The sequence below is a fragment of the Rousettus aegyptiacus genome, unplaced genomic scaffold (genome assembly GCF_014176215.1).
Source record: "Rousettus aegyptiacus isolate mRouAeg1 unplaced genomic scaffold, mRouAeg1.p scaffold_m13_p_6, whole genome shotgun sequence".
NCBI lineage: Eukaryota > Metazoa > Chordata > Mammalia > Chiroptera > Pteropodidae > Rousettus > Rousettus aegyptiacus.
Window position 1 is genome coordinate 34,123,198 of NW_023416309.1, and position 25,171 is coordinate 34,148,368.

The 25,171-nt window shown below is 37.9% G+C and overlaps 1 protein-coding gene and 2 pseudogenes across 5 annotated transcripts in view; 1 reads left to right on the forward strand and 2 right to left on the reverse strand.

Moving 5' to 3' along the window:
• The first annotated feature begins 6,460 nt into the window (after nucleotides 1–6,460).
• On the forward strand, nucleotides 6,461–6,579 carry LOC118604320 (annotated as a pseudogene).
• Nucleotides 6,580–6,650: 71 nt separating this feature from the next.
• LOC107514016 lies at nucleotides 6,651–8,616 on the reverse strand (annotated as a pseudogene).
• Nucleotides 8,617–8,738: 122 nt separating this feature from the next.
• Nucleotides 8,739–25,171, reverse strand: part of IDE (insulin degrading enzyme) — a 92,538-nt gene continuing 76,105 nt past the window's right edge. For all 5 annotated transcript variants that reach the window (XM_016151297.2, XM_016151296.2, XM_016151295.2 and 2 more), the window contains 10 exons: nucleotides 25,053–25,163; nucleotides 24,818–24,938; nucleotides 21,944–22,035; nucleotides 20,883–20,994; nucleotides 18,157–18,324; nucleotides 16,560–16,832; nucleotides 15,492–15,553; nucleotides 12,476–12,548; nucleotides 11,710–11,777; nucleotides 8,739–11,020 (listed from right to left, as the gene is read on the reverse strand). In XM_016151297.2, coding sequence (XP_016006783.1) covers nucleotides 10,925–11,020; nucleotides 11,710–11,777; nucleotides 12,476–12,548; nucleotides 15,492–15,553; nucleotides 16,560–16,832; nucleotides 18,157–18,324; nucleotides 20,883–20,994; nucleotides 21,944–22,035; nucleotides 24,818–24,938; nucleotides 25,053–25,163 — 1,176 coding nt within the window. In that variant the 3' untranslated portion in view covers nucleotides 8,739–10,924. The remainder of the gene's footprint in view (nucleotides 11,021–11,709; nucleotides 11,778–12,475; nucleotides 12,549–15,491; nucleotides 15,554–16,559; nucleotides 16,833–18,156; nucleotides 18,325–20,882; nucleotides 20,995–21,943; nucleotides 22,036–24,817; nucleotides 24,939–25,052; nucleotides 25,164–25,171) is intronic.

A 25,171-nucleotide genomic window follows, 5' to 3' on the forward strand; every position in this document is an offset into this window, starting at 1 on the left:
CTTCGCACAATCAGACACAAACAATGCATATTTTAAAAATTTCATTTATATAAACTTTAAATCTGGCAAAACTAATCTATGCTTTTAGAAGACAAGATATTGGTTACCTTTAGGTAACAGGAGGAGGTAGTGACTGCAAAGGGGAAAAGAATAATGATATATTTCTTGCTCTGAATACATAGATGCATTCACTTGGTGATAACTAAGCTGTAAACCATTTTGTGCGGTTGAATTTTAAAAAGTTAAAAAACAAAACAGGATTTTCAAAAATAGTTTTATAAAAATCAAGATACCTTGTGCTTTTCACCTTAAGTGGGAGAGTTTTAATTGATGGGATATACCGACAGTGTTCCTCAAACTTTGCTGTGCATATGACTTATCTAGGGATCTTGTTAAAAGACAGATTTGATCCAATGTTCTGCTGTGGGACCCAAGATTCCTGCATTCCCATCTAGCTCCCAGGTGATGCCCGCACTGGAGGAGCAAGGACCCAGGGCAGTGCTTCCCAAACCATGTTCCATAAATAGTAATGTTTTGAATTGTTAATAGATGTTATTCAGATTGCTAAAACCTAATCAAAATTTACTTTGAAAATATAATACTAAACACTTTTAGGCCATTCCTCTTATTTTGTGATCATTTGTCTTTAAAAATAGGTGTGCTACACCTGAGAATAATAAACTTCATAAACAGAGCAATGTGCCAGGCACTGTAACACTACCTCACTTAATACAGAGGAAGATGTCAGGAAATGGCAGGAAACACTGCCTGATTCTGAACACCCATGTTTGGCATCCTGCTGGGTAAGTAGCACTTAGCAACTGGCGTCTCTATGTTAGATTGTCTATTGCAGGAGCCCTCAAATTTTCTCTGTAAAAAGCCAGGTGGTAAATATTTAGACTCTGCAGACCGTAGGGTCTCTGTGACAATTACTCAGCTCTGCCTTTGTAACATGAAAGCAACCATAAACAATATGTAAATGAACGGGCACGACTATGGTCCAAAAAACTTCATTGATGTAAAAGCTGTCAGACCACAGTTTCTAACCCCTAGTCTATTGAATCTTCAGCCAATGATATGTACCCTGTCTTGAAATTCCCACATAGTTTATCTTAGAAAATATTTTAAAATCTCTAATTAGAACTTTTCTATTAAAATTTCAAAAATTAGTTTTAATTTTTTTTAAATAAATAATCCATGTGTATTTTGTATCTCAAGAAGGACTTTTGGTCTCATGAATGGTCACTCATGGTCAAGTAAGTTTAAAAATGGTCATCTAAGGACAAAAAGAGTCCCCAAATTAAACGATATATGAAGTGATAACAGAGAGGGGCTAAGTCTTAGTATAAAATAGCATTCTTGAACCACACACTTGCTAGGCCACTGGCCTAACAGCACTAACTACAGTTTCTCAGGACTGGCAACCATCAGTCATTATATTTCTAAGTTGGTGTACAAAGAGCACAGAAATAACGTACCTGAATTTAGATTCCATATAGAACCTAATCATGCTGAGTCCATATCATGAGGGTGTCAGAGATAAAGCCGGACATTGATTAAAGCGATAGAAACAGGTTTTATTCAGTAACTACTGACAGTGAGGGAAAGAGCTGAGCTCCATTTCAATTTGCGAAGCAGTGACTGGGCATTTCGAAGGGAGAATGAGGGCTTACAGAGGAGAGACCTGGGACTCAAGTGGAAAATTACAAAGGATTGGTCTGTATAAGTGCCAACAGGCCAGCTGTGTCTGTGGCAACTATCCAAGTTAAGACTTTATCTTGCCACAGAGACTGCGTGACAGAGGCCCCATCCTTCCTGATGATCACATTTCTAAGGAATGGCTTTCAGGTCTCTGAGAAAGGTACTCCTGAGTTGTAGGAGATCCATATACATCTCGAAAGGACAGACTGTAAACCCTTTTTAGTAATGCTCTCAACAGGGGCCTGCAAGAACAAACTGTAAATTCTTTGACGTCCTTGAGCTTTCCAGTTGAAAACTCCAAAAGGGCGGGGATGTCCCAGGTCCTCACCTTAGGCTGCTAGAAGCCACGTTAAAGTCTGGGCAAGTCTCGTACTGTAGGGGTTGAATAGTGTTCATGCTGAGAGTTTTTGCCGTTCTCAAGGCCCATTTGTTATTGTACATAGTTTTGTTCTTGGTACACATGGAAGGTATAACCAGAGGGGAAAAAGTGTTTTAGAACCAAAAGACCAAACTGACCAAACTTTAAGATAACTATTATAATTAGACTAGGCTCAGCTAGCTCAAGCCTTAGATTCAGAAAAGCCAAAAGAAGGCTCATGTTAATGGAAGTTTAGCTTACTTGGCCACGAAACAGGTCTAAGCAAAGCCTAAAGTTGTTTGATGAGTTCCATGTTTTGGGAAACTAGGGACTTTATTGTGTGTGTGAAACTGAGAAAGAGTTCAGATAACAAGGTCAAAGGTGCTAGTCACCTCTAAATGAAGGGTTTTAAAGTATCTAATTAGCCGATAAAACTCCAGTCTAGTGCCCAGACTAGTCAACTACTCTTTGGGATTTGGCCAAAGCAGATACACTGACAGCCTCTATGCTTTACAAAATAAAGGGAAGGAAAATGCCTGTCTTGATCAAACTGCAGTTTAAAAATATATGCAGCTGCAGTGATGGTTGTAAGCAGAGTTCAAATAGGTAAAGTACTTTTATCTTGCTCCAAAGTGGTGATGGGAGGAAGATCAAGATTAGGAAGCCAGGCAGTCCAGAAGTGAAGCACAATTTGATAGGTAGATTAGAGTAACCAGAACATTACATTCATCAGTTACTTGTTCTGGTAGAATTTAATCTGTAGTTTAAAGGAGACTCAGGTCAGTAAGAACATTCAGTATATTGGACTGCGACTTTATAAAAACTGGTCCAATTGAACCAAGTGACGAACAAACCTCCTGAAAGTCATAAGGACCAAACATAATAGGCTCAACATGCCCACCAATAACATTCTGAATTTCTTTGTTCTTTTGATTTTAACATTCTTAATTTCTCTCGAATGCTATTGAAGATCATTATAATCAAAAGGCACTCAGTAGCATAGCCTCTTCCCATTTTTAGTTACACTATACTTGGCTTTCTTCTCTTGTGCTTCTAAATAGTATTTATTATCAACAAGTTTTTATGAGTACTTGCTAAATGACTTCTATCACATACAGGCATAGCCTTCTATAATAAAAAATAAAAATAAAAATTTAAACTTGTAAAACAGATAGATTAGAAAGTAGTTATTCTAAGTATTAAAATATATCCTTCGCAAAAGGCTTTATAGCAGGATTCCTTTGGCTAATAATCTCCTCTAGGGCATTTAGAATTAATGCAATTTACACTTGCCTTACAAAATATTTTGGGTGCTATTTACAGAATTTCAATCTGTCCCCCAAATCTGCTATCTACCACTTAATCAAGTAGAACTATTAAAGCTTGTTGTCTAAAGTGAACTCCATCAAAATATTCCCATTGACTCTGTATTTCTAACTCACCATACCTTAGTTATCAAAAGCTGCCTCCAAAATATTCTCCAAAATATGATCTCTGCTACAATTAAATCTACTCTATAGCAGGAAACGTTTTTTTTTTTTTTTAGATATGTGCTAGAAACCAGCAGCTTTCACTTGGTATTATATTTTTAATTTTAGCTATTCCAGGCTGCATGACATGGTACCTCATTTGGGTTGTTTTAAAATTTTTTCCCAGCTTTTTATTAACATAAAACATTTGCTTCTTTTCAGAAAGTTTCACAGCCTCCACGAATCACCTGATCTCCCTTCTCACTGTAGTTTTACCTCTCCTTTTGGCTTTAATTTGCATTTCCCTGATGACTAATAATGTTTAGTGTCTTTTCACGGACCATTATTTATATCTCCTTTAGTGAATCCTCTACTCTTTTACTAGATTTTTCTCATAATTTTGTTTCCTCTATATTCTTATATATATCATTTGTCTGATTTATGTATTGCAAATATTTTCTCCCTGGAAGCAGCTTGCCTTTTTTTTTCTTAATGGCATCCTTTGATGAGAAGACATTTTTAAAGTTGAAAAGCTTCAATTTGTCCATTTTTTCTCTGATGGTTAGTGACTTTTGAATCCTAATGAAATTTTTGCCTACCATACTTTGAAAATTATTTTCTCTTGTTTCACTATGTAAATTTTATAGTTTATGTTTAAATCTGTAGTCCATTTTGAGTTAATTTTGTATATACTATGAGGTAAAGGTTAAGGCTCAATTTTTTTTCCATAAGGATATCCAGGTGTTCTTGAACCATTGTTGAAAAGGTGATTTACCCATCAAATTACCATGACACTTTCGCCAAAAATCAATTGAAATCAATGTGTGAATCTATTTCTGGACTATTCTCCTCCATTGACCTATATATCTATCCTTAGGCCAACACCACACTATCTTGATTATACTATAATTTTAAATAAGGCTTGCTATTTGAAAGGGTAACTTTGATCTTCTTTTTTAGAATTATTATAGCTCCTCAAGATTATTTGGACATTTATGTGATTTTGAAAATCAGCCTGTAAATGTCTGCCAAAAAAGGCTGCTGGGATTTTGATAGGCATTGTTTACAATCTACAGATCAATGGGGGAGAATGAGTCTCTTAAAAATACTGTCTCCATGAATATGATGCATATATCCTTTTATTTAGGTCTTTCAGTAACATTTTCAAGTTTTCGGTACAGGTTATTCAAATTTTTAAAAATTTACCCTCATTTTGGTGCTATTGACAATATTTGAATTCTGTTGACGGTATATACACATAAAGTGAATTTGTTATTGTGTATTTATTTCCCATTACTTTGTTAATTCAGTTTATAGTAGCATTTTTGTAGTCCTTAGGAGTTTTGTATGTGTTCATGTCGTCTGTGACTAGAGTTTTACTTCATCCTTTCCAGTCTTTATTGCAGTAACTAGGACCTCAAATACAGATTTGTACAGAAGTAGTAAGAGCACACATCCTCATCTTGGTGCAGATCTTAGAGAAAGAATGTTCAATATTTTATCATTCAATATGATGTTACCAGTAAGTATTTTGTAAATTCTCTTTATTAGGTTGAGGAAGTTCCCTTCTATTCCTTATTTGCTGAAAGATTTTATGAACTTTGTAAAATGCTTTTACTATGTCTAGTGAAATGATCATGTGATTTTTTTCTCATTAATTCCGCTACTATGATAAGTAACTAATTTTCAAATATGATACCAACCTTTCATTCCTAAGGAAAACTCAACTTTGTCACCATGTAAGGTTGGCATAATATTTCAAAATCAACTGCATAAAAAAACTCCTTCATATATATTGCTGGATTCAAATTGCTAATATTTTGTTAAAGGCGTTTGAAACTTTTTAATGGATGACTAGTTTGAAGCTTTCTTAAAATATCTTTGTCTGATTTTGGTAGAAAGGTAATGTTGGCCTCATAAAGTAAAAGCTGGCTTCATAAATAGGGTTCCTCTTCTGTTTTCTAAAATTTTGTGTAAAATTGGTATAACTTCATCTTTAAACGTTTGATAAAATTTACCAGTGAAGACTTCTGGGCTTGGAATTTTCTTTATGAGAGGAGTAATAATTCAATTTCTTAAATAGAGGTTTGAATTTGTGCTTCCTGTATGATCCAGGGCAAAGGACTTAGCCTTTCTAAGTCTATTTATGCCTCTGAAAACCTGGAATGATGATAATTTTAATCATAGTACTCCTATGTCAAAAGGTTATTATGGAAGATCTACTGCAGAAGATGTCTGTGAAGGTGGTCTATAATCCATAGAGTGCTTTATATTTATAATGTTAAGGTTAATTTAGGGTATGAGCTGTCCAAAATGTTGTAATATCTTTGGAGTTGGACTTGGATGTAAAAAGCAGCAATGCAATACTATCAATAAGCTTTTCCACAAAAAGCCATGGGGTCTACAGTGTTCACATTGACCAAGACAACAAATGAACTCCATTCAATAGGCAGCACAGAATACTAGGGATCCAGGAACCAACTGGGCAGAAGCCTGGCCAGGGAGAGTCGGAGAGGGCAGGAACCACTCTTTCGAAAGGGAAATGAGTATATGAGAATCCTTGGTTTTCACCACATCAACATTCCAAGAAGCCATATTAGAGAGTACCAGGAGGGGACCAGATGATTTGCCCCCACGCACGGGGAGAGGGGTAAACTGCACTAAGCCATAAAACCTGGGGTCACTCCGGGCCTCTGGCTGGGGCTGCTTGCACCATCCCTGAGCACAATGTTGACTGTGTGGGTTGGCCCCACTGTCCCAGGCTGGAAACCAAGGAACTAGCAGACTTTCTCCAGAGATGCCTATCTGAGCCAGCCGGCAACCACACAGATAGAAAGTTTATCTTAACAGTCAGACAAGGGATATCTGCCTAACCTGTTGCTGGAGATGTTATGTTACAATAAGATACAAAGATCAGCTGTAAAGGAATTTTGTCTGCAGCCACACCACCCTGAACAAGCCCGATCCTGTCTGACCTCGGAAGCTAAGCAGGGTTGGGCCTGGTTAGTACTTGGATGGGAGACCATGTAGGAAGACCAGGCGCTATAGGCACACAAAAAAAATAGAAAACAGATTGTAAACTGATAAGGTCCTTGCAATCTGTAAGATCAACCAAGGATTGCCTTGCCTAAAAAAAGAAAGAAAAAAAAGAAACTTTTGTTTGTCTACCCTTTTTATTTTCCTCCCTATGATGCTAGGGATAAATCTTTCTGGGTTTGGGCTCAATGACAATGCTCACAACAAAGAGTTCATCCTCTCACACCGAGATTCCTGTTTTACAAAAATGATCTATTTTTTCCTCACTACATTTTGTTTTAATGGGTCTCAAAATTCTCTTGACAGATTTTTGGTCAAGTTATTTCCATTAAAAAGTATTTAAAAACTAATAACTTAAGAACTGTGACACACACAAAAAATGGTCCACAAAACATTCACCTTTCCTTCTGAAGGTTTTATGATGCCTTGTAATCATTAACCAGTCTTTCACTATTAAACTTAAATGGCCAATTGAGACAAACAACTCTGAGACGGTTCTTCCACCACTGATTAGAACTGGGGTGGCAGGTGTTAGGGATAATATTTATTTAGCCTTCTGAATCTTCTGGGCAGAGCTGGAGACTTTGCCAGCTCCAGCTGCCTTCCTGTCCACTGCTTTGACGACACCACAGCAACTGTCTGTCTCGTGTCATGAACAGCAAAATGGCCCAGAGGAGGATAGCCAGAGAAGTTCTCAACACATGTGGGCTTGCCAGGCACCACATCAATGATGGCAGCATGACCAGATTTCAAAAACTTTGGCCATCTTCCAGCTTCCTCTCAGAATGACGATCAGTCTTCTCCTTCAGCTCAGCAAACCTGCAAGCAATGTGAGCTGTGACAATCCAACACAGGTGCGTATCCAGCACCGATTTGGCCTGAATGGTTCAGGATAATCACCTGAGCTGTGAAGCCAGCTGCTTCCACTGAAGGGTCATTTTTGCTGTCACCAGCTATACTGCCATGACGAACATCTTTGAAAGACACATTCTTGACACTGAAGCCCACATCGTCCTAGGAAGAGCTTCACTTAAAGCTTCATGGTGCATTTCAACAGACGATTTCAGTTGTAACAGTGACTGAAGCAAAGGTGACCAACATGCCAGGATGGAGGACACCAACCTCCACTCGCCCCTCAGGGACAGTATTAATACCACCAATTCTGTAGACAGCCTGGAGGGGCAGATGCCAGGGCTTATTAGTTGGATGAGTTGGTGGCAGGATGCAGTCTAGAGCTTCGAGCAGTGTGGTTCCACTGGCATTGCCACTTTTACAGGTGACTTTCCGACCCTTGTACCAAAGCACATTAGCACTTGGCTCTAGCACGTTGTTACCATATCAACCAGAAATTGGCACAGATGCACCTATGTCAGGATTGTAGCCAATTTTCTTAATGTAGGTGCCGACTTCCTCCATGATTTCCTTAAATACTCCTCTGGCTGTAGGGCGCGGCTCACTGGAATCCATTTTGTTAACACCAATAAGTTGTTTCACATGCAGTGCATAAGCCAGCAGGGCACGTCACAGATCTGCCCATTTTTGGAGATACCTGTTTCAAATTCACCAACACCAGTAGCAACAATCAGGATAGCAGAGTCAGTGTGAGACGTGTCTATAATGTTTTTGATAAAGTCTCTGTGTCCTGGGGCATCAGTGACGGTCACATAATACTTGCTGGTCTAGCATTTCCACAGGGAGATGTCAATGGTGATATCATGCTCACGTTCGGCTTTCAGTTTACCCAAGACCCAGGCATACTTGAAGGAGCCCTTCCCCAACTCAGCAGAATCCTCAAAATTTTCAATGGTTCTTTTGTTGATCTCACCATGTTAGTATATCAGATGGCGAGTAGTGGCTGACTTGTCTAAATCTACTTGTCCAATGAAGACGATGTTGATATGAGTCTTCTTTTTCCATTCTGGCTTAGATTTAGTGGTGGTTTTCACGATACCTGTGTCCTGGAGGCAAACCCATTACGAAAAAGGGGGATCTGTTCCTAAGAGTGTGAAATTGACTCATTTATTTGACTAAATCACTGCTACCCAGCCAGATACACTTAAAAAAATTCACTGCCTTCTGCATTAGAAGCAATGAAAGCAAGCAACATTGTCAAATAAGGAGGCAGGTTGAGGATTGGCCACTGACTAAAAAAATACAAGTGCAAACTTGAGAGGTTAAATTCAGGCGATTTATTGTAAACAGGATTACCCTAGCACTCCACCATACTGGCTGTGTCACATGCTCGCTCCTCCAAATCAACTAGTCGAAAGGACTATTAAAAAGTCACAGGTAACTAATACCTTAGTTTGTTTCACAGATCTTTACTAGATAAGCATCGAGTAAATAGCAGTATCCGGGGTAGTCTGTTATTGCTTGTGGACTGCAGCTCGGACCCATTTAAATGAATCCATTAGTTTGCCTGAGTGATCCAGCAGTAGCTCTAGATCCAGTCTGGATGCCAGCCAGTGCCGGAGCGCACTGAACAACAAGCACAGGCTCCTGGAAGACCACACGCTACTCCTTTCAGATTTCTTCACGTGACTTGCCCCTAATAAGGACTCTGTTAAATTTCACCCATTTATTAAAAAGAGCTAAAAGTTACTCAATAGCACATAATTTTCCACAGAAAAGGTAGGTGGATTATTTACTCCTAACAGTGGTGGATTTAAACACTCAGGACTCATTTTAGATCCCTCTCATATATATTTGCAATTTGATGAAAGGCTGCATAGTCTACAAATGCATAAAACCAGAAGGAAGTGATGACTCACATACCTTCTGATGGACAAAGACAACCTTCATACAAGGAAGCTCTTGAAGGTAGGGATAAAAGACAGTTACAGCACCACATTTATGTGACAGAAATGGAGCCCCGCTTTTCAAAGCAGCCTCCACAGCTGTGATTATATCATTCTTGCCCCAAATTTAGATTATTTGGATAACGGCAAATGTGAAAACTGAAGATGTAAGAAAACATGACTCTACAGAAAGAAGTCCTGGCAAACCAACTCATATGGAGGTAAAATGTCACTTGAAAATGCCATACTTTACGTTGCCTGAGTTAGTGGACAATAGGACCACTTATTGTTACTAGTGCCTGTATGTGAAAGTATATTCACAATTTCTCTTGAAGTTTTAATAACAGTAAATATTTCAAAACAGCTGTTAAATCTATAGTAACGATTTCATCTAAAATAGTATCTCATGAAAAAAATATTTTTTAAAAGTCCACTCCAGTCATCATTTGTGTGTTTGTATGTTTATATTTATATATTCAAAAAATAACTTAACACTTAAGGCAATATTAGACTGGTAGCAAAATGGATTTTAGAGTCTTATGGAGATCATGGTATTTAAGAATCCAAGGCTTTATTTTTTATACTTCCAAAAAGTTAGCTTTGTACTTGTTGACTTTTAACTTCGTAATGGGGCAGATATATTGGTTCATATACTCACTGTAATTTCACGGTAGTAAAAAGTTACAGGTGTCTACAATAGCTGATGTTGGAAAAGCATGTCACACACTCAGTGGGATCTGAAGTTCACCCTATTTGTACTTGTTAAATAAATACAGTAACATCTTGATGGGAAAAGTAAAACTGATGGAGCACTGCAAAACAACTATGAACAAGAATGTCAATATAATCCAATCAGAAAGAAACGAATCACAGTAATCCTGAGAAATTCAGTTTGGGACAAAATCAATGTAAGGTAATTCTGTATTTCTAGCACTATAAATAAGTAGGGTGTTCTAGGGTTTTCCAGCATTTGACTAGTTTGAATAAAAAACATGTTCAAATTTTATAAAAAGATTAAAACCATGCCTTATAATCAGCAATTTGACTAATAACAGAAAATTACATTGTTTTGTTCATTATCTGCCAAATGTTATTATGTTCTCCATTAATTTACATGAAACCATCAAGTAGAAAGCAAATTTGAGGACCAATTTTTAAAAAGGTATTACCTTTCTAAATGTTTTGAAGACTTTTCTGTCAACCTAGGAGGCTTTTAGAAAAAAGGTAACATTTTTTTTCCGACAAGTGACTATTTTACAGAATATGGAAGAAACATTCTATAGGAATATCTTATATTGTTATATAAGAGAAATTTCTCTTAGTAATGAAATTTTTTTTTAAATATTTAAGAGGCATGTATTTTAAAAATACTCTACATCTAAAAGATTCTGTAATTTAATTACTTTGGATTTTTAATATTTCTACATTATGACATTTGACAACCTTTCTGTTTGTGTCTCTAATAGTGAATCAGAAACTATGAAAGTGGCCAAGATTGCTTTTCTGGCCCTTGGAAGACTCAGGAATGCATCCACTTGCACTTTCCCACCCGTGGGGAATCTTCAGAGTTTTGCGGCCATGAAGTTAATATGTGGCTTCACAAGGGGAAATAGTGGCAAACCACGCTTGAACTCGGTCATGTTCTGAATCACTTCAGGCTGCAAAGAAAAATTTTCTTTTAGTATATCAACCTAAGAAACAGACTCAACAGGACATTGACATTTTTCTCTTTCTCTCTTTTTTTTTTTTAGATATACAAATTTCAACCCCGTATATTATGATCTACTGGCCTTTCTTCCTGGATCAGTAGGGCCAGAAGATCTATGCCAATCTATGGTGAATGCCCCCAGTGGGGCTGTGGGCCAGATGGAGGACACAGCTTCCCTCTGGGCATACAGGGTTGGCACACCAAGGGCTCAGCACCAAGGCTTCAGCAGAGTGGCAGAGGCTGGTGTGCCCACCCAGTAAGGGCCTGGTTCCACTGCCAGTTTCCTCCTCCTGCAAGTAAATGCCAACCTTTCCAGATGACTAAAATATGCCGGGCTGTGGAAGGTGCTGGGGACAAATGCGGCTGGAAAGGGCTCGTTGTGGACTAACATAACCGTTCAAGCTAGAGGCGAAGGCAGACAAGAGCAGAGGCTGAGTTTCTCTGCAGCTGAAAAGGGAAAAGTGACCACTGGGAACTATCAGAAATAACGGGGACCTGGCCTTTAAAGGAGACCAAAGGTAGAGGCTCTAACACCTGGTGACCTAAAACCTCTAGGTCTTCTGTGTCCTGATGAATAAGCTCCTTCTAAGTAGTAAGTCCCTTAATAGTGCAATCTAACATAACATTTACATTTCTTACTTGTGGTAAGGCTGGTGCTTGTAACAAATTTATATCATTTTGACATGGGAACTCTCCAACCACAGGACCTATAGGAAAATGAAAGGGTTAATGCTTTGCACTTATTGATACTAGCACATAAGAGGCACTTTAGAAAAACAATCAAAAACAGACTCAGTTCATTAAACAACTGTACCAGGCCCAGTTCATGTACTTCTCAGATCTTCTCAGGCTGACTGCTCCCTGAGGCCTTGACTACTTGTCCTGCCTCCTACCTGGAGTATCCCCAATGATAGTTCATGATGTTACCATGGTTATTAAAGCCTTGGCAGCAGCAATTTTAGTGCCCATGTCTGACCTCACTGGACCCTGATGCTCTGGCCACCAAAACAACCCAGAAGGCTGGGGGAGTTAATGGTTGTAGGGCAAACCTTGGCCAGTCAGAGACAGGAGATGGGAAGGATGGAGCAGATAAATTGCTTATTCTTCCTCACTACATGCAGTGGTTCCATATGGCTTCTTTGGAGAAGTCCTACCAGCAACTAGCTGTGCTTTCTTAAAGGGCTGTGGCCAGCTTGGCTTTGTGCCATCTGGTATTGGCTCTCCCCTTCAATGACTCATTTCTCTTTTCCCCTTATTTTTGCTTTGCTAGAGTAGATTTTGCCTCCAGTTAGTTCCCTTCTGCACCCCTTTACTTTCTGGTACTCAATAAGAGATGTAGCTATGGGAAGGGACAGCTATCATGTGCCTAGAAAGACACTCAAAAAAGTCAAGAATAAATACTTACAAGAATCCATTTCTCTGGCCAGAACATGGACGGATACCTTATGTCTCCTCGGGGCATCTACAGCCAACATTTCCTAGGCAGAAAGAATGGCAAAGTCACCCTTTTGCCCACTAAGGAACTTAAAATGAGGTATTCTCTTACAACTATGAAGAACCAGAGACAGAAAAGATGCTTCCTTTTCTTTCCCCTCAGTTACAATATCTCATTTAAACTCTACAAATAGCAGGTAAGAATTATTCTTAACCCCATTTTACAGATGAAAAAACTGAGTCCAAGGAGATGAAATGATGTGCTCAAACTCCTACGGCAAAGAAGTACTTTGGCTTGGATTAAAAATGTAGCCTAGCACTCAATGGGATGTGACTCAGGGCCACACCTAGTGATCTTTACTGTCTGCAGAGATAATGGACTAAGCTTAGTCAAGAGATGACCACAAAACCTGCTCCTCTAAGAACCTCAGATTCTACACCAGGGCACTGCTATGGTCCCTCACCTACCAACATACCAACAGAGGAGGAAACTAGCATTTATTAAGTTCTGCCTTATACAAGGCACTCTCCTATTTAGCTCACCTGATCCCCTGCTACAAATATAGGTAAAGCTTCAGTGGCTCGCCTGCCTCTCACATCCTGCTGTGTGGCCTGGTTCCTAACAGGCCACTGACTGGTTCCGGTTTGCGGCCTGGGGTTGGGGGACCCCTGTTCTAAGGAACACTAGAGTCCCAGGAGATATTTATAGGTATTTAGTGCAAAAAAAAAAAAAAAAAAAGTTCCATGGTGAAATCAGTTAAGGAAATGTTTTCTTGATCAAAGTTTAACAAATGCTAGACTATAGACGTCTTTATTTCCTCTGGGGCTTCCAAGAATTCTTAAAATGCTAACACACTCTGTGATTCTCCAGGAATGGGAATAAAGAGTGTAGCCATTTCCAAACTTAAATGGTCACGAAACTCTTTTTTCTAGTTACCCCTATTAATATCTCGTAGAATACTAGTATATTATGGGACATGGCTAGGGAAATGTTGCTGCTGCCCCTACAGGTAAAAGAACCTTTGGAGAAGTTGAGATCACTTGAGTGAGGCCAGTAGCTCTCTAAGCAGGGCACTCTGAACAACTGAACAGCCTGGCAGTGGACATGTGTCCTAAGCATTGTTCCTACACCTGACTCTGCCCCTCATTGTCCTACTGTGACTCTCCATTTACACAAAGACTAGCTGGGGTTAAATTTCAGATCAAAATTTTGTTTTATATGTATTTTTATTAACAAAACATGTGTTTTAGATACATATATACATACATAAATACATAGTTATATATAAATTTATACATATAAATATACATATATATGTGTGTGTATATATATATATATATATATATATATATATATATATAGTTTTAAAAGCAGTTTTGTGTTCACAAGAAAATTGAGTGGAAGATGCAGAGATTTCCCATACATCCATTGTCCCTATACACATAGTCTTCCCTTATCAAAACAAGATATGTATATATTTTAAAGACTACTACTGCAAAAGAGCAAGAAAAGTTTAGAAAAGACCCTTATCGTCCTTTACACAATGCAAAGGGAGCTATGAAGTGAGGAAAATAACTTGCCCAGCCCCTTCCACAGCCCAAATGGCTCAAATCTCACTGCCAAAAAAGATACATTCAAAACACTGGCTTTTACTGTCAAATTCTGAAACTAAAATCATTAGTCTTCCTTTAATTTATTACTAAGGTGTTATTGGCTTTATTGATACTTGTTTGCACATACAGAGAACATCGATCGGCCTTGTAGTTTTGCAGAGGATTTGGTGGAAGAGGTACCAGTGACTCGCCAACAGCGCAAGGTCACCACTTTCCTTTAGGAAACGACCAGTACCTTCATGTCGGGACATTCCCTTTTTCTCACTCTCCCACATAGAAACAGCGGTGGTGAATTAAATGGGTACTGAAAACTCCAGTACAGGAGAAAAATGTGATTAGCCTTCACTGTGCAAGTAATCCCACAAAATCATTCTAATGAGAACTGCAAGTACTGACTCTGGTATTGTCAGTTACAATATATCCCTGGAAAATGACATTGTAAAGTAGATGATTTCTCTTCCAAAGAGATGTTAGCACAGGCCGCGACTGAGCTCCTGACCAAACGACTGGCACCGAATAAATCAGATGTGATGAACCCGGAGAAGTGGCTGGAACACTAGCTAGGATATAATTCTAAGGCACTATGGTAATTACAGGGTATAATTTTGCTCCTTATTCTGTAAAATAGATATAAAAGTATTTTACACTTAATAAAGGCCCCACTATATTACAAAGAATATATGTAATACTTTAAGTACAACTCTATTGCAGCTTAAAATTTAATTTTTGCACTTAGCATGCTTATTACACATTATATACCCACATAACAAAATTTTTGCTACCTGTCATGGAATTTTGTTACAGGTGGGGAAAATTGACATGGTGTGAACCTCTTAAAGCTGTACTGGGAAAATGTTCATGGTGGTGTCTATTTTTCTCTTGATAAACTTTCTCAGTGCCCACAGGTGTTCAAAACTCATAAGATCCCTGAACACTGTCCAAAGATGAGTAATCATTTATTTAAAGAAGGAGCCACCGTGGCACCTAAATGGGTGAAGACAATTTATAGTTGTCAGAGATTGGAGAAGAATCTAATTCCCAAGTTCTATTTGTTTTCCTTGCTTTTCCTTTCCACCAGACAAGCTCGGCAATATTCTTTGTGAGCTGGGGTGGGGAACAGAGAGAAGAAACAAAAAGGTAGCCTGAAGAGATGGTTCAGGAAGCCAGAAGGCCATCACAGTCCCTGGTTCAGAGGGAGAAGAAAACCGTACTGGGTTTAATATAAATTTTCTCTTTTTTCTAACAGTAATTATGTGTCAAAAATACTTAAATCCATAAACACGCTTTTATAAATCCTGTGTGAATTGGTTCACAACACAGAACATATCATATTTCCTTATCAGCCAAAATCTAAATATACGATTTGAATTTACCTTGTAGAATTTGATGATATCTTCCTTGGTTAGTGTCTTTAAATATGCAACTTCTGTATTATCTGGAAAAGTAATTAAACAGTAATTTACTAATGACCCCATTTTAAGTAGCCCAGAATACTTACTACACTAAGTGACAATATACTTCAACACTCCTAAGTACCTATATTTTTAAGTTATCATCTGCTTCTGCAATAGTAAGGGAATACATTTCAAGTAAAAAATTAAAAGGATATCCTGGTTCTCTATTTATGAGCTGTTGGATCTTGGGTTAATCACTTCCACTTTTCTGAGCCTCAGTTTCTTCATCTGGAAATTGGGGATAATAACTGCTTAATGGGAATATAGTGAGAACTAAGAAACATGACAATAACACAATGTTAAGGGACATGAGAAACATTCAGTAAGTGGTAGGTACTATATTAATAGTGAATATAACTGCTAGAAAATTACAGGTAGGGCAGCCCAAAAGAGGAGTGTTGGCTAAGATCTTCAGTTTCTTGGTGTCAGAATGAGAACACAACCTAACTCTCCTGAATTCTAGCGTAGTTTCGCACACCCCACTGTTAATGTCTGCTTTGGAAGAAAAGTGAAAGGAAGCTGATAAACAGGAGACTTTGGGGAGCAGTCTCAATCTAAAAGCACTGACAAATTTTTGGAGGTCCTTAAAGGCAAACGTTTGAATCCCTGTACCTTCATGGCAGCACCTGCCTCCAAAGAATTCGATCTGCAAATTTTTAAATTTTTTTTTTAAGTGTTATGGAAAATAGACACCTACATCTCCATGCTCAGAGCCTCAGGGGCATAGCAAATGAACACGAAAAATGAAATTAGATTTATTATTAGTGTATTATTATGAGACACAGGTAGATCCAGCTCAAGCTTTAGAGAAGAACAAAAGATGAAATTTCCAGTAGGAAATTATATTAAATAATGGTTCTTTAGAAGTGCTGTCCATGCCTTGCCCCCATCAGTGCTAGAATATTACCTATAAAACGAATACCATTTTGTAGAATGCACTCAATGTCCTCAAATGTTACACTTACACACACCCTAATTTTGCCTTACCTCTGTCAAAATTATATTGCTGGGAGATGATTTCCCCCCAATATTTAGCACACTCTGCAGATAGCTTCTTTGGTTTGTCTAGTCGACGAATTGCTAATGCTTGAATATGTTTTTGGAAGGCCTCTTCTGTCATGTCCTCTATAGACTTTTCCATGGCAATTAAGAAAGCTTCCACTCTGCTCTCCAGGTAATGAGGAGGCTTTTCCGACTGGATGATAAATCGTAAGCCCTGTATGCCATTGGCTCGACGTGGCCCGCTGAAGACGATGTAGCCTGAAACATAAACACCACTTTTAATCTTTCAAAATTTATTCTGTCAGAGCAAATAAAATCTACTTTAGGGTTTTATATCATTAGCCTCTGAAGAAATATGAGCAAACAAAACATCCTCAGTTTATAAGAAGAGACCAGAAGAGCTCTCTGAAGAAGAGTTAGAAAGTAGGAGATAAGGGTTCTTAAAAAAAAAAAAAAAAGAACAAAAAAACCCTCCTATTGTTCATACAAATTTAATATCACTCCTCGTTAATCTTCAATTTATGTTAGTTATTGCCACCCCTAAGAAATGCTAAACTAATTTTCATCCCTTAACCAAAGAAAACCTGGTACTGTTTCCTTTCACATCCAAGTTCCCCATGTGAACTTGCCTGTTTCATTTCTTGTTACATAATCCATTCCTGGACCAACTCTACTCAGATTGTAAATCTCTAGAGACCTTGTAATTGAAAGTGACACTTCCACTGCCATCTTGTGAGCTCATGCAACTACCTCCCTTCGACACATTTTCTACACCAAGCGCCTGCCCTACCTCCTTCAGCTGCACCGCGCTGAACCACACTTGACAGCTGTGGTGTCTCTGGGTCCCACTTCTGAGGAAGAAACCGTCTTCAGCATAGCCTTTAGCATCTGAACACTCTCAGTAGCACTTACTGCACTGTATTACAAATACTGCTTTGCAGGTCTGCCTACCTGATTCGACTGTGAGCTCCTTGCAGGAAAGGATCATTCATAACTTATCTATTTTCACTTCCCAGCATGGTGGTTGTTTAAAAAAAAAAAAAAAAGGTACTTGGAGGTACCTCCCAAATCCTTTTTCTCTGGCTCTTTTCTCATTGATCAAACCTGCCGCGATCTCCAAGTCTTTTAACAGTGCCTAAAATATTTCCTCAATACTTACTGAGTACCTTCTATGTGCCCTAGACTTGGGATACCAGGATGAATGAGAGAAAATACTTGCCCACTCGAGGAACCCAAAGCTTAGTGGATCTAAGCTTCTCTGGATGGCTTGCTTCCCACCTTATCACCCATGATGGCCTGCCCTTAGTACCCTCTCCCTGCTACCCAAAATGTCCTCTGTGTTGACATGTATGCAATGTAAACACAGTGTCATCACCTCAGGAACTGCTTTAATGTGCATAAGATATTAATTGCTTATCTTTTAGAAGTGGGTTCCCCACAAATGAGGTCTTCACAAGTCTTTCTGAATAGGACATGCCTGAAGCAACATGCTGGGGACTGCCACATGTGGAGAACGTTCTCCGAGGACAGTGGTTGCTCCTCAAGGCCTATGGCACCCTGTTTTCCTCTACTTCTCTCTCACCTAGCTGCTCCTTGGTGCGCAGGGTGTTGAAGCAAGGCTCAGAGATGATCTGACAGAAGAGCTCCAGAAACATATTCTCCGAGGTGCTCTGCATGTCTGTTTGGTAGTATATCTCGATGCCACAGTTATTGTGAACTTCATTCCTCTGCTGATAAACAAACCATCCTCCTAGGAAGTTTCAAAAAAAGAGCAACATGTTTAAAAATTTATATAGGGCTTAAAAAAGTTAATGTTTTGCTTGGCTTTTTGAAATTGTTCAATTTGGCTGATGTTTGGCCATTCCAAGCTGCAATTAATTAAGAATGTGAAATTACTTAGCTAAGGGAATCCTAGTGTAGTGATTTGCATTTGGTAGGTCCTTGTGTGCTCGTTTCAGCAACACATATACTAAAATTGGTAGACCCTAGTTAAACACTCATTAAATTTAAAGGGCAAGGAACTTATAAAAGACTCATTTGATGACTAAGTATTAATGCTAGATGAGACTCATAATTAATAAAATGTACAACGTACTGTAAGTACTAGATTAGAACTAATACATACAAGAACCTCAATAGAAATACCAACTGTTTTAATAACCATACAAAACAATTTTTAAAAATTACTAGTTGTGCCTTTATTATCTTGCACTTCTATTTAACATTCTATTTCCAATACAGTCTTCTAACACCCACACAAAAGGTCATTTCACAAATTTACACAAATACGTACAATGCTTAGAGATTAACTTAGCCTACCATCTCACTTCGGAGATGAGGAAACTAAGAACTTGACAAGTGGGGTGACTTGTCCAAGGACACAGAGTCAGATGGTGGACAGCTAAGACTAAAATTCATATATGTTGATAAAATATTTCATCGAAAATATGAGCAGATGATCATGCTTTATGATCTGATCACTTTACTTCATGAGCAATAAATTTGACTAAGCAAATATACATGCTTAGTATTTAGCATTGTATAAGACTCAAATTTAAGCTTTCCCAGACATAGTAGTAGTGAGACGTCTGCTCACTCTCACAGAAGCTAATTTAGACATCGACAGTAAAGGGAGGCAGAGAAGCTTGGATTTGTATTTCACCTATGTCACTTTTCTGACCAGACCCAAGACTAACAGTCACACTTTCTGACTGCATACTCACAGCAGTGAGTTCCCTCTTATCAGAAGAAGGAGATCACAGGCTATAAGTCCGTCTCCCCCATCCACACTTCTAGCCTTTTTCATATGTATCCCCAAATGTCTCCCCCTTCATAATGCCTAAAATTTTTCTTTTTAAACTGTAAATATTGTCCCATGGAGAGTTAAGTGAAGAATTATTTAAGACAAATCCAAAGAGCTGACTAAATTATAATGATTTCTTAACACCTAGCATTTTAAGAGTGGGATGTGAACTGAGTTATTTTTAAGCATGGGGCAATTTGTGGCGGCACTTGAGAGACAGAAGAGATAGGGTCCTAGTAAAAAGAGGTGTGAAAGATAGATTTCACTTTGAAATTTTGTTTTTAGACTGGCCTCACTTTGCCTCATGACCAAGTGTTGTGGTTTTTGAACAGCAGATCCTGATTCTTCCTCTCCGCCATGCTGCCGTTACTGAGGAACAAACTAACAGAAGTCTGAAGTGAACCATTACCAGGTCTGTGATGACTGGCCATGTGGAACAGCAGAGCTGCACTCAAGGTACCTTTGCACATTCAACAACGATATCCTGAGGTAACACTACGTTTGAGTTGCTTTAATAGCTCCTCACATGAGCTAGACACAAATCCTGGTCTTCAGAAACATATAAGCTAATGAGGGATATGGAGATGTACTTCAATCACAATGCAAAAGAAGAAGTGCTGAGTAACTTAAATAAGGGAAGGTTTAGAAAACCTGTGCTGGGAAGTTAGCAGAGGAAGTGATTACTTCTAGCTGGGAGTGTTAGAAAATGTTTAGTGGAATAAGACGGGCCTGGAAGGATGAATAGGGATAGACATAGGTCCATGAGAAATGGGGGCTGGGGGGTGGAATGGAACACTATTTTCAGGAGAATAAAATAGCTGGGGGAAAAAAAAAGCACAGATCATGCATGCATGGGGAATAGTCAACAATTGAGTTTGGCTGAACAAACAAACAAACAAACGATGCTTCTCATCCCTGGTCTAACATACTTCCCACTAGACAATTTTGAACAATAATGAAAATAATGCTTAATGAGTTTTTATATCAACAGAACCCATTGTCAATGCAAAATTAACCCCGCACTGTAAACTCTAACATATTATTATCCATGCCTTATGTTAATTCCTCATAAAGTATGCATGTAATGAATACATGTTGTTATCTGCACGTGTGGCTTTCCTAAAACTATTTCTGCCAAAGGCTCCTATGGAGTTCCAATTAAATATTATGATTCCAGTTTTCATTTTATTTCATGATTCACAATCAATATTTCTTTAGTTTTGTGATATTTTTACTTCCTAACTCCTCTACACTCAATTACCAGTCAATTCCAGTATCATTCTCCTCAAAATAACTGCCTGCCTCAATTTCACTTCTTTGGCGCACCTACAGATAATTTTCTGACAGAATTTTCTTTCTTTGACGATACTTCTATAAATAGAAGATTCCAGTAGATCTTTACCATAAAACTATACATTATTATCCAAATGAATTCAATCCACCTGTAATCGCCCACAGTATTATGTCAAAATAGTCATTACCAAAATTGTAACATTTCAACTTACTGTCAGGGAGTTGAACTTCTCTATACCGAACTAGCTGACTGGGAAGGAGAGGTTTCGTATGTGCATGTTCAATAAGAGTGTCTTCAACCATCTGCATAATCCCTAATGCAGCCTGTGGAAAAAGATAAGTCACAGTACACAGAAACATAAATGTATCTTGTCGGTGAAAATAAAAGAGTATATTGAATGACAGCCAATACAATAATGAAAACGTGCTTGTTTAATAAACCTAGCCTAGTTTATCATAAAAACAGATTTTTAAATCTTAAATACATTTTAACCTATTCAAATGAACAAAAATTGAAAATTGCAATTTGTAACATAGTCAATATGCTAGTAGTGAAGAGAAACAGAGACCCAGGCAGTCTCAATGCTGGGAGAAAGGCACTGCTGAAGTTGGAGACATTATTGGTGACAAAAAGTTGGTCCCACGTAAACAAGGCCTGGGCTTATAGCAAAGCAAAGGAGGTGAGCATAAGGCTATATTTTGAGTAAAACCGACCTTGGTAAGAATCCTGTGTCTGCCACACTCATAAGCATCTGACCTTAGGCATATTGTTTAGGAGCCAGTATAGCAGAGTGGTAGAGAGTGTTGGCTCTCGAGATAAGACTGTCATAGGAATTTTGGAGTGCTAGCCACGTGGTCAACACTTGGCATTTGCTATTTAATTTAATCCTAATAACTCTAATGTTACAAATAGGGCAACTGAGCATACAGAGGTTAAGACCTTTTCAGAAGATTACATATCTAGTATGTGGTACAGTCAGGATTTGATTCCAGGCTATCTGATTCCATGCCATGTGCTCTTATCCACTATATAGTCCTGCTGTCCTATAGAGAGTAGGGAAAATTATTCCACTTATTATGATCACACAAGGTTCACAGTCAACCATGATCATTCTACTTCCCCTATGCTCCTCCTACCTTCCTCCACAGAGCAGGGAAGGTGAGTGAACACTAACGTGTTTATAATCACACTGTGGTAGTTGATAGTCTTAGACTAGAGTAAAAATTCTCCTGCACTGATCCACAACAGACTGTTAAAACCTCAACTACTCACCTGCTTTGTTATGTTTCCATGGAGAAGGGCTTCAATGTGCAGCCGTGACAGAAGCTGAGGTATGAAGGCCTTAAGGCGAGGAAGGGTGACATCTGTAAAAGTGTAAGAAATAGTGAGCTCTACCTATGAGTTTAAAAAACAAACAAACAAAAAAAAAAATCCAAGATAATTTGAAATTGATAGAAAAGTTTGGAGTTCAAAAATAGTACAGAGTTCTTATATACTATTCACCTCGTTTTCCCTAATGTTAACATCTTTCATAACCATTGTACACTGATCAAAAGTTAAGACATTAACATTGATACAACACTATTAACTAAAATACAGACTTTATCTGGATTTCAATTTTTCCACTAACATCTTTTTCTGTTCCAAGATCTAGTCCACAGTCCCACCTTGCACATAGTTATCATGGGTCCTTAGTTTCCCCCAATCTGTGACAGTTCCTTGGTCTTTCCTTGTCTTTCACAACCTTAAGATTTCTGAAGAGGACTGTTCAGTTACTTCATAGAATGCCATTTGGGTTTGCTCAATGTTTTCTCATGATTAAACTGAGTTTTTGTACCACTAGGAAGAATACCACAAAGGTAAAATGCCTTTCTCAGGGCATCACATCAGCGGTGCATGATGCTGATATGCTGTGGTGATGCTGACACTTGGTTACGGTGGTGTCTGCCGGATGTCTTCACTGTCAGTGCACTACTTTATTCTTTTGGTTACAACTGAGTAACTCATGTATGCTCAACAAGCAATTAAGAAAAGCCATCTATTCATCAATGGTTACTTTTTCCATTATAATTAATACTTACGCAGAAATATTTTGAAACTATACTAATATCCTGTTTTTCCTTAAATTTTGCCCACTAATTTTAGCATCTATTGGTGTATATTGCCTGTATCAATTATTATTATGGCATCCTAATAGTAAGTTTTCTACTCTCCACTTTCCTTTTACGTGTATTGATTTAATTCTTCAATAAGGAAGCATTGTCCCTTCTCCATTAGGACCACCATACTGATAACTGCTACGATGTATGAGAAAATCAGTGACTTAAAGAGAGACACGGGAAGGGAATTAACAAGTGCTTACTATGGGCCAGGCATCTTACTGATGTTATAAACTGTAAAGTATGTACTATTATCCTCAGTTTAAAGATGAGAAAACTGAGGTTTAGAAAATTTAAGTTTCTTGTCCAAAATTATTAAGCTAGTAAGTTACAGAGCTGGCATGTGATCCTTAGTCTAATTCCAAAGGGCACTTGTTGCTCTCCTAGGCACTGCCCTATACCTCTCCCATACCTCACCACTCTCTACAGACCTCTATCACGATACTTACTCTTTTTGCCTTTACTGAAATTATCTGTTTACACTTTTGCTTTGCCACTAGGCTGGAGCTCCCTGATCAAAGAAACCCAATCAAAATGATGTGTTTTTTTTTCTTTTTTTCATCTTTTTCTTTTTAATCTCAAGCACCTGGAGTCTAGGGCCTGGGCATAGAGGGTGGTCAGTAAATGCTGCTGGATCACACTGAACTCAGGTTCTTGATACCCCGGCACCTGGATAGCTGACTGATTTAGAGTCATTGTGGAGCCAGCTTCTTAAACTGAGTTGTCTTCCAAATAAGCCATGTTTGTATTACTGGATCGTTGTATGAGTATATATATCAAAACAGAATGATTACTTATTAGAGTAGAGAATTTCGACTAAAAAAGTACTACCTTTCTACATATAAAATATATTTTAGGAAGGTTTCATATTCCTATGACACACTTTAGAGCTTATTCTGCTTAAAATTCACGAAACATCTGACCCAGAAGCTAACAAGGGGGGGTACCCCAAAACCTCTGCTTTTTGATCATGCTGAATGCAAGTTCAATTTCTTGAAAGATATGTTTAAAATATGTGTTTTTTTTAAAAAAAAAGTAACATTCTTGCATTTAACTAGATGTGACTCATAACCATTTTGTAAAGAAAAGTATATTAACTGTCCAGATTAAAAATGTATCTGTTCTAGTTCATAAATTTTATAATCTATAAGCCTATCCAATGCCTGAGGCAACCAATAAAACAATGATTTTCAATATTTTGCTCTTGATTTATCAATGAAGACATCAAAAGTATAATATTACATGATAAGGACTTGTCATATAAGGTTATTAAAAATTCAAAATGCTTTCCTTATTGCTGAGCATATAGAAAGATGAACTGATAAAGTAATGCTAAGAAGTGAAAAAGATAAAACAATAAAAAAGAGTGATATCAGTCACATTCTTTACAATAAAACAACCCTAAATGTAATTTCACTCCATTTCATAGGCATTCATTAGACGCACGCACAAAAGATGTAATACTACACTAGATACTAAGTAAAGAGGATAAAAGGAAGGCATAATCGCTGCCCTCCAGGAATTCAGGACTATGAAACAAAGCCTCTGAAAACTAGATTTAAGATTTTAGGAAAAAAAGAAACAAAAGATGACTTTTCAGTCTTTACACATTTCCTAGTTTTTAACGGAACTGAACAGATCTAAAGATGTTTGAGAATCCTTTCTGTGGGATAAGACTTTCAAATCTGGCCCTCTTTTCCTTTTCTGAATACTTCACTATTAACAAGGTAAGTTCTTGAGTCAAAACATTTAGTCATCTGAAGAAATCTATGAACAGTAATAATTAATTGATGTTGATCCAGGCTGAAAACATCAAATATGGCTAAGATGCCTTCAAAGGTCACCACTGCCTTTATAAAAAGTATGCAAATCTGGCTTTAAGAGAACATGTTATTAGAAAGCATAAACACTAGATAATCAGGATAAAACAAAATGATTTTAGAAAAAAATGAAAAAATCTTTAGGCTATTAGCAGAAAAAGTCTTACCATCCAGGGCTTCTTTTAATTCATCTTTAGTCCAAGCCACCTCAGTCATCAGCAAGCGGAGGTAGTACATGGCGTGCTGGTGAGGCTGTTCAGCTCGGAAATTGTTAAGGGATCGCATGTACTAGCGAAGGGAGACATGGGTTCATTAATTTTATAAGTCCTTTAAAAATCATTTCATATCACCTTATGAACAACAACAAAAAGTAGATTATAAAAATAAGTTCAAAAAACTTACTGCCTCTTTGATAATTTCAAATCTTTTTTCATCAATCTCAAAGGTAGCCATTTTCTCAATAATCTTCTTTAGCAATATTGGCTGCTTGTCATTGTAACCTTTTACTGAGAGCTAAAGAA